We start from the raw sequence: 13039 nt of genomic DNA, 5'->3' as shown, positions 1-13039 counted from the left end.
GTAACACTAATATAAACATAATTCAAAAAAAAAATCCATTCTCAGGTTGGAGTGGGTTGCAAACTGACTGAAAAGCATATTGTTCATACCTCCACATGAAGTAGATATTGATCCTGAATTTTACGGTTTAGAGCAGCAACCGCTGTGAGTACACCTTGTTGGTCGATCTGAAAGGCATTCTCTTCATTTCCACCCACAATGCTGAAGACGAAAGGGGGGCCATTGTGGGAAGAATCCTTGTCTGTCACCACCAGCTGCAGCACACTAAAGCCAAGAGGCTTCTTTTCCTGCAACATAATGACGAACCACTGAATAACACTGTGTTTATTGGTCATCTTTCCTGAGCGTGGCAATCTGAAGACGGAGTCATTTCAAGGATATTAAAATTGCCAGGATACTCCTCAGCAAAAGGCCTTAGAAAAACCTGTCTTCAGATGGCCTAGTGTAGGAGAATTACCGTTGGATTTCTCTATATGCCCAGAAAACAGCTGGTCAGACTGCTTGTAATTTAATCCAGCACATCAATACAAATCAAGGAAAACAAGACAGTAAGAGCTTTCCCAGTGTTTTAATTACAGCTCCTGCACTGTTCTGAGCCATTTGTAATGTCTTTTTACCTCAGGCAACTCAGAGAATGAGCACAATGTTTATTAGTACATACCTCTTGATACACATGAACATTCTAATTGTGCCTGAAGGTCCAAGGAGAGAACAGGCATAAATTATATACCTTTGAAAGGCAATTGAAACATGTCTATTTTGTTTCTAGACTTATTTTGTCATGAATATTCATTACACAGCTATTCCATCTAGTTCGATTTTACATAAATCCTTTATCTCAGAGGAAGAGAACTAAAAATATTCAGTAGCTGTACGACAATGGTTGTAATGTTCAACAAGAGAATTTAATTGAGAATTTAGCATATCATACCAGTGAATACAAAGCACAGAGGTCATTTTTAGCTGCAGACGAACACCCAACTAAGGCAGTCCAATTTTGGCCCCCTTGGTTTGGAAAATAACTAAGCTTGTAGCTGACAGTTTCCTTAAAGTTAGCTGGCCAAAATCGAGTAACTTAATATTTAGGTCTGCTGTAGGTCACCTAACTTTGTCCCACAACCCCAATGCCAGTACTAGGACCACCCATTTAGTTTAGCAGTCAACGTAACTTTATAGCATTATATTTTTGCTATGGGGTCAAGTTTCAAATGATTTATTCACCCAACTTTGAAACTTAAGCTCATTTTTTATACGGCTGATCTAGTACCCAAGTCTTGAATTTAGGAAGCTCAACAAATTGACCCAGTGGTTAAGTAAGCACAAACAAAGTATTAGACATATATAGCTTCCAATGGCATCTTCAGAGGAGCCCAGAATTTTGCCATCAAGCAAGCTGCACACAGAATTACAGTTTGTGCAAATGTCATAAAATCAGCACCACTCTGTTTATATTACCTGAATGATAACACTATAGTTTTCCTTGGAGAAAATGGGAGGGTTGTCATTTATGTCAGATACATCAATGTTGACATTAGTGGTGTTGATTTGCGGAGGATTTCCATTATCTGCAGCTTGAATAGTCAAAGTATAACCTGAAATCTAATTTTAAGAGATCCATTATTTCAAAAATATATGTCCACATAAAACATATACCAACAACCACACCCTAAAACACACAATATAGTGTATTTTAATGAAAACTATTTTGCTCAAAAGGACTCATGCAACACATATCTGCTTTATAAATAGGGTTTACACTTGGAAAACACTCCTACATTTTGAAATGCTTCAAGGCTAGAATGCATGCCCAACACACACTCACTCCAAGAAACCTACTGCACTAATGTCCTGCATTCTATTTAAAAACACACTGAACAATAAGCAAAGAATGGTGGTAAAGTGAGGCCTGGTGGTGAGGATGGAAATTGCATGGCAATGAATGGAACACCAGCTCTCAGGAAGAGCAAATGTGATAATGTGAATATGGACTGTATATAGAACAAGTGAGATTACAGCATATAAAAAAAAAATCAGAATATGTTTCAGAGTATTTGGTCACCATATCAGGCATGTTTTTTTTTGTTGTTACATTTGTACCCCGCACTTTCCCATTCATGGCAGGCTCAATGCGGCTTACATGTACAGGTACTTATTTGTACCTGGGGCAATGGAGGGTTAAGTGACTTGCCCAGAGTCACAAGGAGCTGTGCCTGAAGTGGGAATCAAACTCAGTTCCCCAGGACTAGGGTCCACCACCCTAACCACTAGGCCACTCCTAGGGATGGTGAGGATGTTTGTGGGGATGGTGAGGAGGGAGCCAAGGAGGGAAGGGGGATGGGGAGCAGAGAAGGGAATAGGGAGAGTACATTACTGGGGAGGAAGCGGTAATGTGTTTTAATGTACAATGTAATACTTGGTTCTTTTGTTGGTTGATGAATTACCTGTCTGTATTAGAAACAATTGTATGCTGGTGTCTTGTCATTTGTGTGAACTATAAATAAAAAAAATTTTAATACAAAAAATAACAAAATAGAAAAAAGGATGACTTACCTTTTCTCTGTCTAAAAGCTTTGCCACCTTTATTTCACCTCGTACTGAGTCAATACTAAATGAGTCTCCCTGGTTGCCATTCATAATGGAGTAGTGAATGTTGTTGTTGGAGGGTCCATCAGCATCCTCTGCCATAACCTATATAAAAATAGTTTTCGTCATTTAATAGACTTTGAGGGAGGAAACGGCATTCTCAATAAACTCAACCCAACAGAAGGCACAGCTTTTTTTAGATCTAGCATTCCTAAGGCCCTGTTTACTAAGCTGTGCTAGAGGCGTGTTAGCATTTTGCACTAAGCATTAGCACACGCTAACCGTGTAGATGCCCATAATATTCCTATGGGCGTCTACAGTTAGCATGCTAAAAACACAAGCGCACCATAATAAACAGGGCCCTTAAAGATAAAACATGACTTCAGCTAAACTATTTAGAAACAAATTACATCCTCCAAACTTCAGAAAGTGGAAGCAAATGACCTGCAAAAGCTGTTTTGTTTTCTCACTTCACAAAGCATGGTCTCATTTTAACTTTCAATAAACAAAAAGTGCTTTCAAATTTGTATGCAAAGAATTTTTCAACATCTATACCATAAGCTTAACTGCACCTTCTCCAAATCTACTTTTAAATAACACAGGGTGTTCATATTTTTTATATTCAGCTAACAACTCTGAGAAGCCTGTTGCATGAATGCTACTTTACAGTCACACACACACGAGGACACTTCATATTCTTCCTGTTCTCTCTAATCCAGGTTCTATGTTATAAACATTTTGAGGAGGCTAATCATGGGCATTTTCAATCTACAGTCAATCTAAAGAGAATGTAAACTTAGTCATGAAACAGTAACTAGCAACTACGGGATAAAGACAACATCAAGAGGAAGAAAAATACAATAATGCGTACTGTAATGACTGACTGCCCAAGCACAGCATCTTCACCGATAACGGAGGTGTAGGTTCTCTGGCTGAACACCGGACTGTTGTCGTTAATATCTGTCACGTTAATATTCACAGTTGCAACATCACTAAGAGAAGGTGTCCCCCCATCAGTGGCTTCCACTGTTAAATAATATTCATGGGAACTTTCATAATCCAGGTTTTCAATTAAGAATATGACACCTGGTGGGGGAGGAAGGTTGAGGAGAGAAGATGACAAATATTGTTAGGACACTTACCACCATGTAGCTTTTTTCTTTTTCATTTTATATTAATAAACATCTAACTTCTTTGAAAGTCAGTAGGACAACACCATTAAAGAGAATTCTTCTCTAGTTATAACCTGAATACAATGCTGATTAGACAGAGTGTAATGTCAACTGTATGACTAGAGTGCTCCAACATCTGGATTTGACTTCATAGAAGATCATAAAAGGAAACCTCACATTGCAAATCAGGTCACCACTAAGCCACATCAGGACCTCTTCCAATTCAGTTTACATTTTCCTATTCAAACATTGACACGTATATAATTATACCAATCTTTTTTAAATTAAAACCACAAATGGCAAGAATTCTGAACCTTGTGTAACGAGACTGCATTAGGAGGTTAAATTATAATTTTGTTTAGAGTGCTTGGAGACAATGTATAATAGTCTTAATTTTGAAAAGCTCATTAGGATACATTGGTTAGAGGAAATAGTGTGGAGATTTTGTGGTAGACCCAAACCAGAAATGAAGGTTTTGCATAAGGCCACACAGTTCATGCTTAAAGCACTTGAAATGTGTTAAATGCAGAAGAGCACTTGAAATGTGTTAAACGCAGACAAGAAGACTGCTACATTCCAGACTAAGCAAAAAAACAACAAACAAACCCAAAAACAACAACAACAAAAAAAACCCACACACCCTAGTTAGCACCCTAAAACAATCAGAGGCAGAGTTAACACCGAATGATCTCAAAGCTCTTCTAGAATCTAGACCTTCTTGTGCCTCATTTTAAAACTGTAGTTAAGGGTTAGCTGGCAGTGAACCAAGGACATCACTATGAGTATACATAAATAGCTATCAGCAGAAGAGCTCTTCTGGAACCAAACCAATTTGATAGGATCAAGGGTTTTAAAAAGAGGTGCCACTACATTTTGTAGTCAAAAACAAATACAGCAGGGCTTAATTCGCAGACAAAAAGGCAGTGAAACTATGTAGCCAGGGAAGGGGGCAGGTGGTCCAGTACAGAAGGGGACTGAAGGGGGGCTTAATTAGGGAGCCGACTGCTGTGCTCCAGGTTCACACACCCTCTCCTCCGTTTCTCTGCTGGCTAAACAATACTTCTGCTGTTCTGATGACAAAAAAAAATTGTGCTGGAACTGCCTTCCAGGCACTTCCCGAAGACACAAGCCCTGACTAAAAGTACCTGTTTCTGAATTGATGCTGAATTTTCCATGTTCATTGCCGCTGACTATTAAATAAGTGATTTCTGCATTAGCTTCAATATCTCTGCTGGTGGCGTAAACTTTATGGACTTCTGTTCCAGTTGGAGTATCCTCTGATACAACAGAACCATATTCTCGGTGTTCAAACACTGGAGGGTTATCGTTTATATCCAAAACAGACACCAAGACCGTTGCAACGGAGGACAGCTTTAGGGGTGACCCTTGATCTACAGCTTTCACAATCAGGGTATATACCGCCTGCAACTCTCGATCCAAAGGCTTCTCCAAGCTGATAATTCCAGATAATTCACCTATGGAGAACTGTCCATCTGCAGAGTTCACCAGCGAATAATGAACTTTATGATTCAATCCTGTTTTCAAAAAGAGAGAGGTTGAAGAAGCTGACATGATTTTCAAGACCATTAAAATCCATTATAATGCTCTATTTTGAGAACATACATGAGTGCTATCCAAAACTTGCAATATATTATGAACTTAATTATATGTGGTTTAGTCAAAATAGAAAACCCAATATTTGTATGGACACCTTATATCTGCAGCCTAGTCTATAATTTATTGTGCAATTTATTGCTTAAGTATCAACTACTGTTGCTTTGATTTAGAAGTAAACATTGCCAGCCTATGGATAATGTTTTACGAAAGCGTAAATTACCCACATCACATAGCAGTTTGAACACTTTCCTGTGGGACTACTGTGCATCATTTATTTAATCTTTAATTCAAGTCAATAGCTAAAGAACTGCAAACCACACAGTCTCCTTTTCATGGCTCATATGAACACAGTGTATAAATGTTTCCATCCTGGAAAGAGTGGGGAGCCACAACATAATTCCAGAAACACTGGGATAAGCAGAGGTGATCTTTAATTTTTAAAGAAGCAAATACCATAAATCAACTATACTCTACAGCACTGATTCTCAATGACTATGCATGAGACAGATTTACATGCCTGTCACCTCCATTATATGCACATCTCTCTCATGCATATTCATTAGGGATATCCTGAAAACCTGACTGGCTAGTGGTCCCCCAGGACAAGTTTGAGAACCACTGTTCTACAGCACTATGGTGGAGGGCAGGGGACACAATGAGAAGCATAAATGGATCAGCCTTATGGTCCTTATCTGCCATCATATTCCCTTTTCTCTGTCTGAAAGGATCTGCAAAGTCTGTGCCATTCACTTTGCTTTCAACCATGCTATCAAGTGCATAGAACCGGTCTCTCCCCCAGTTATAAAAACATAGCTTTGGCACAGAGCACCACCCTTTAAGTACAAAGAGAAAGCACCTGATGATATTATGCAGTTAGTCATATCAACGGTGCTGATAACCACAGAAATCATAAGCTTATTATAACTCTCTTCTGGCCACATTTCAAACACATAGCATCCTTGCTATTCATTCCACACAATGTCATCTATAGGACAAACTCACATGGAATTTTAGCAGCTAGTGAGAGGGATGAAAGGGGTTAATGATGTGCAGACTATAGTGTGGACACTACATATGCCTTAGTCAGAGCCGTAGCGAGGGGAGCTGACACCCGGGGCGGGTCGCTGCTGCGCACCCCCCCCCCCCCCGGGTGCAGCACGGCGCACCCTCCTCCTGCTGGAGCGCACCCCCCCCTGGAGTGCATACCTCCTCCCCACTGGAGCGCATACCTGCGGCGAGGGACAGGCGGGAGGGCCGATCCGCCCCGACTGCACGTTGCTGGGGTGTGTCGGCTCCGCGCTGGTTCACTGCTCTCTCTGTCCTGGAACAGGAAGTAACCTGTTCCGGGGCAGAGAGGGCAGTGCACCAGCGCGGAGGCGACACCCCCCAGCGGCGTGCACCCGGGGCGGACCGCCCCCCCCCCTTCCTACGCCACTGGCCTTAGTATTTGTTTAGAAATCTTGCAGCAATTACACTGATGTTAACAATGACTTCAACATTAGTCCTTTTACTGAAAATGGGATAAAGATGCATCAGGGGCAGACTGAGGGTGGTCTGGGTCCCTGGGCACTGAGGGTGGTCTGCGGTTCCCGCCTGGCTGCTGCCCGACACCGCCCCTGCCGCCCCAGTCCTACTTGAGGGGTTCTGTTAGTCTGGTGGCCTCTGTGGGGGTGGAGGGGATGTTCTTTCCTGCCTGCTGTGCTGCCGCTATTCCCCCACCTGCCGGCACCGCCATGTTTTCGAAATGGCGGACTAGACTTTCCGCGGTAGTCTCGCAGGTCTAGGTAGTCTCGGCCGCCATTTTTAAAATACGGTAGTGCCGGATGAAAGGGGGGGGGGGGAAATAGCGGCAGCCCAGCAGGTCGGCCAGGAAAGAACATGCTCCCCCCCTGCTGAGGCCACTAGATCACCAGCAGCATGCTGGGCATCCGGGCAGAGCCTCTGGGTCCTCAGGCACTGCCCGGTTGCCCGAATGGTCAGTCCGTTCCTGAGATGCGTGAATTGATAAACCTGTAAAATTTTTGCATTGGTGCCAACTTGTGGTAAACCTTCTTCTTACCACATACAATCTACAAAAGGAACAGGAAAGCTAGCATCAACTACTAATCGATCATTCTTGAGACTATTCCTGCTTAGAGAAAGCAAGAAAAAAAAAATCCATTCTAGTAGTAACTAGAACAAATGCAAAATAAAATAATGAGGTAGGAAAGAGGCATTTTTTAAACTACTAGGTTGAAAAGTGACAGTTAATTGGATGGAACTACATTTCCAACTGAATGCTAGCTCATTAAAACTTACTGCCATTAGCAGAGTAAGCCATAGAAAAGGGCACAAGAAAATCTAAAATAAAAATCAAAATATTATACCATTCTAATTAGGCATTTTTATGCACTTCTTTCAACTGGTTAGCACATTTCCATATATTCTCCAGTCCATCCTAAAATTCAGTTAAGGCAGTATCAAATGGTAGAACAGATTCCCATGTATAAATCATGCTCTCTAGATGATCAGACTTAATGCTGGCTTTTGGCAAAGAGAAGGCTGGCTATCCAGGGTATTCTAAAGCATATAAAACTGTCCAGCTTTAGGACAAACTAAAACTATTCTGTTTGATTTTGATTTTCACACTGTTCATTCAATGCCAAAACAATGGCAGATGTGCAAAAGCAGAACATAGAACATTTAAGATAAGTAAATCACAAATCACAGACATATAAAACAAACTTTTTATTTATTTTTATGATTCCTCTTCCTACTTTGGGTTCTTTCACCTTGACCGGAACCAAGGACGGGATCTGGTGCCATGACCCTTCATTCTCAACTAACTGGCCACAGGCACTGAGAAGACAGCTGAAAGAATTGGTTGGCGTCTGCTGTCAGCAGGGATTTGGAATTGGAGTCAGAAGCAATTTTGGGTGGAGTCGGAGTTGGTAAAAATGTACCAATTAACTCTAGCTTCAAAACAGAAACTTACAATATATATATATATATATATATATATATATATATATACACACACACACACACAAACACACATATAAAAAAAATTTTTTTTTTGGATGGAAAGCATTGGCAAATTTAAAGTTGTATTTACCAGTAGTTTAGATCTAGAACAAAAACATTTAAAACCCAATATCAGTAGGAGTCAAAGTTGGGCAATGGAAAAATAGGAGTCGGAGTCAGAGGTTTGGTGTACTCACTTCACAGCCCTGGCAGCAAATAAAAATGAGTATGCCTTGGGATGAGCCTTCCAAAAACACAAGCTAAGTTTTGGTTATATCTCCAGTTGATATTTTTTGGATATATTATAGGGACCTGGGAGGTTTAGTCATAGTGTTTTTTGGATTTTGAACTTTGGATTCAATACTAGAGTGATCGAGTTTTGACACATACAGGTGAATTTTCGAAAGAGAAGGGCGCCCATCTTCCGACACAAAAAGGGAGATGGACGTCCTTCTCACAAGGTCGCCCAAATCGGCATAATCGAAAGCCGATTTTGGGCGCCATCAACTGCTTTCCGTCATGGGGACAACCAAAGTTCACGGGGGTGTGCTTAGGAGATGGGCGTTCTCGGCCGATAATGGGAAAAAAGAAGGGCATCCCTGACGAACACTTGGCCGAGTTTACTTGGTCCATTTGTTTTCACGACCAAGCATCAAAAAGGTGCCCGAACTGACCAGATGACCACATGAGGGAATCGGGGATCACCTCCCCTTACTCCCCCAGTGGCCACTAACCCACTCCCTCCATAAAAAAAGTTTAAAAATACTTTTTTGCCAGCCTCAAATGCCATACTTGGATCCATCGCAGCAGTATGCAGGCACCTGGAGCAGTTGTAGTGGGTGCAGTGTACTTCAGGCAGGCGGACCCAGGCCCATCCCCCCCCCCCCCACCTGTTACACTTGTGGTGGTAAATGTGAGCCCTCCAAAACCCACTGTACCCACATCTAGGTGCCCCCCTTCAACCCTAAGGGCTTTGGTAGTGGTGTACAGTTGAGGGGAGTGGGTTTTGGGGGGGTGGGTTGGGGGGCTCAGCACCCAAGGTAAGGGAGCTATGCAGCTGGGACCTTTTTCTGAAGTCCACTGCAGTGCTTCCTAGGGTGCCCGGTTGGTGTCCTGGCATGTGAGGGGGACCAGTGCACTACGAATGCTGGCTCCTCCCATGACCAAATGGCCTGGATTTGGTCGCTTTTGAGATGGGCATCCTTGGTTTCCATTATCTCCGAAAACCGGGGATAACCATCTCAAAGATCGACCCAAATTTCATGATTTGGGCGTCCCCGATCGTATTATCGAAACGAAAGATGGACGCCTATCTTGTTTCGATAATACGGGTTGCCCTGCCCCTTTATGGGGCCATCCTGTGAGGACGCCCTCATGAAACCTTGGGCGCCCCATTCGATTATGCCCCTCCATGTCTTTTTCTCCACATTGGATACATTTTGAGGTGGAATTTTTGATTATAGGTCTTTTTTTCTCCATTGTTGAATATTAATTTTTGAGCCTTTTGTGAATTTTTGATTTAGCATATTAGCCTATGGACAGATGAAACTGCTGATAGAAATAGTGTCCCATGCAAAAATCTAGATGAATGACAGTATAGATCCTGGGACTATGAGGTTTCTATCTGATGAATACTTGATGATTTACAGAATTGGGTACATCTTGGATAGTAGACACTGAGCAAACTTTTTTATATCATTGCGTCAAGCTTTGAGTTTGTTATCCCCTATTTTTACATATTCTTGATTCCCTCCTCCCCCTATTTTATATTACCCCTACAGTAGGGGCACACAAGTGCAGTCACCAAGGGCCGCAAACAGGACATGTTTTCAAGACATCCCTAATGAATATGCAAGATAGATTCACGCACACAGTGGAGATAATATGTGTTTAGATCCACCTCATGCATATTCGTTAGGGCTAACCTGAAAATCTGAGTGGGTCTTTTACCAAAATTTAGCTCGAGTTATCTACAGCAGGGCCCATTTTATTCCTATGGGTCCTGCTGCAGATAACTTGAGTTAAGCTTTAGTAAAAGACCCCCTGAATGTTTGTGGCCTTCAAGGACTGACCTTGTGCACCACTGCTGTATAGTGTCCCCAGCCTTGACAAGCCTCACTGAAACATTAAATATAAACAATTTTTACTTTCTCATGTCCTGCGAGTTTAGGGGTGCCTAATTTCATTATTAGTGCAAAAATGTAAAAACATATATTTTTGCAGACGTTCCTACTCATCTTTTTGACAAGTTGAGAATCTGGGAGGTGGGGAGTTAAACAAAAGCAGCTTTTGAAATGTGACTGAAGCAAACTGTGCCCACGTTGGTCTGAATCTGATCTAACTTATCAGAATGTACAAATGCAGCCAATAGAACACTCCAAAAGGCAACATCTGGCATTTTCTTCTTAATTGCTAGAAACAAACCCAACTGGCACACACTGTAGCTAACTGAAGAAGTGGTGCCTGAAATAAAAAATAGGAAACTAGCCTTTTCTGATCACAAAAACATTTTCAAAACATAATGTTAACATGGGCAAAAATATTTTTTTGCATCTTCAATAACCTGAAAATGGATCAAAGGACTGCATCCTAATTTGGATTTCAGATTTCCTTACCCACCAAGTTCAAGGCAGGTTACAATTCAGGTACTGCCCTGTCCAAGAGGGCATACAATCTAAGTCCGTGGTTATCCACTCGGTCCTGGGGACATCCACAGTTAGTTGAGTGTTCAGGTTATCCACCGTGAATATCCGCAAGATAAATTTCATGCAAATCTATCTCACATATTATTATATTCTGAAACCCGCCTTGGCTGATCTAAGGTGGAACTGAGACAATGGAAGAGGAAGTAACTTGCTGAAGGTCACAAGGCATGTCAGCGGGAAAAACTGGAGTCAAATTTTGTTTCCTGGTTCCCATCCTGATGCTCTAGCCATTGTACTATCCTTTAAACAAACAAAAACATCAATTTAACAGAGAGCTTGATTTATACCTGCATCTGCATCAGTGGCTAGAACTCTCATAAGCAACGTCTTAGGCTCTGTGCTTTCAAACACCGTAACGGTGTAAGAATCTGCTGAGAATACCGGAGCATTATCATTCACATCTTCAAGTGAGAGAATGATTTCAGTTTGGCAGAATCTTCCTCCTCCATCAGTGGCCTTGACTAAAAGATGATAAACTGCTTGCAACTCTCGATCAAGTGGGGCAAAAGTCTTCAATTCACCTGTAAATCAAAAAGCAGGCCTGAAGTTCAGAGAACCGTGGTTTCGTTAATCTATGCCAGTGGTTGCCCAAACCTGGATACCCACAATGAATATTCATGAGATAGATTTGCATGTAGTGGAGGCAGTGCATGCCAATCTCTCTCATTGTGGGTATCCTCAAAACCTGACTGGCAGGGGTGCCTCCAGGATCAAGTTTGGGAACCACTGATCTATGCTGCTGTATCAGTTAAATACTACATTTTATTTTCAGAGTGATTTTAGCAATGGCCATACCAACAGATGCCCTAAGCAATAATAACACAAAAGCATGCCTGGGCTCATTTTTACAGCATCAACATCTGAGATGCAGAATCCTTTAAACCAAACAACGAAATGTGGGTTAACCTTGGAAAGACAATTTCAGAACCATAAACACTTAAGTCCAATACAATCTCCATATCCTTTGAAGAAGGGTAGGACGAAATCTGTGAAGCTCAACATACAGCATTCTGTTCCAACGGGCACAGAATGTGATAAATATTTTGAAAACAGATCCCATCATGTTTCCATCTCTCAGTGGTCCTTTTACTAAGGTGCGCCCAAAAAATGGCCTGTGCTGTTGTTGATGCATTTATTGGACGCGCACAGGTCTATTTTTCAGGGTGCCTGAGAAAAAAGGCCTTTTTTTAATGGTGGAAATGGACGTGCAGCAAAATGAAAATTGGTACGCGTCCATTTTGGGCCTGAGACCTTACCGACACCCATTCACTTAGTGGTAAGATCTCACGTGTTAACTAGGTGAAAATAGTCAGTGTGCGTACAATGCCGATTACCGCCCGGTAAAATAAAATATATTTTCTGGCACACGTACTGAACGTGTGTAAAAAATGAAATTACTGTCCAGGCCACGCAGTAGCTGGGTGGTAGCTCCAAATTAGCGCGCGTAGGCGCCTACATGGCTTAGTAAAAGGGCCTCACAGGCAGTATTTCTCAACCCTCTCCTGGAGGTTTTCAGGATATTCACAATCAATATGCATGAGATAAACTCGCACACATTGGAGACCTATTGTATGAAAATCTATTTCATGCATATTCATTGAAGATATCCTGAAAATTTGACTGGCTAGGTGTGTCTCCAACATAAGATTGAGAAGCACTGCTCTAAATGTTATATATTATTGCTACCTTGAACTTTCGCTGTTCAGCTCCACCATCTTTGTTGTCTGAACTGTGCTGTTTTCTAGCTTGACCTGTTTGGAGGCAGTTGGGGAAGCTCTGCGGTGCACCCCACCTATATTAAGTGACAGCAGTACCTGACACTATTCAGGGGTAAAAGCACGCCAGTTCCTAAATGTGCAACTGCTACTTTGAATTTTTGCTGCTCAGCTCTACCATATTTGCTGTCTGAACCAGGGGCGTAGCTACGTGGGGCCATGGGGGTATGGGCCCCCCACCGCC

General features: G+C 41.9%; 1 protein-coding gene across 3 annotated transcripts in view; it reads right to left on the bottom strand.

Annotated features, from left to right (window-relative positions):
• FAT1 (FAT atypical cadherin 1) overlaps window positions 1–13039 on the bottom strand; it is a 332072-nt gene that overhangs the window by 47776 nt on the left and 271257 nt on the right. For all 3 annotated transcript variants that reach the window (XM_030191474.1, XM_030191476.1, XM_030191475.1), the window contains exons 13-18: window positions 11368–11601; window positions 4901–5290; window positions 3455–3669; window positions 2551–2688; window positions 1456–1599; window positions 90–287 (exon numbers count right to left, since the gene is read on the bottom strand). In XM_030191474.1, the coding sequence (XP_030047334.1) occupies window positions 90–287; window positions 1456–1599; window positions 2551–2688; window positions 3455–3669; window positions 4901–5290; window positions 11368–11601 (1319 nt within the window). The remainder of the gene's footprint in view (window positions 1–89; window positions 288–1455; window positions 1600–2550; window positions 2689–3454; window positions 3670–4900; window positions 5291–11367; window positions 11602–13039) is intronic.

The sequence above is a fragment of the Microcaecilia unicolor genome, chromosome 2, assembly GCF_901765095.1.
Source record: "Microcaecilia unicolor chromosome 2, aMicUni1.1, whole genome shotgun sequence".
Taxonomy (NCBI): Eukaryota; Metazoa; Chordata; class Amphibia; order Gymnophiona; family Siphonopidae; genus Microcaecilia; species Microcaecilia unicolor.
This window is presented reverse-complemented; position numbering and strand designations above follow the sequence as displayed.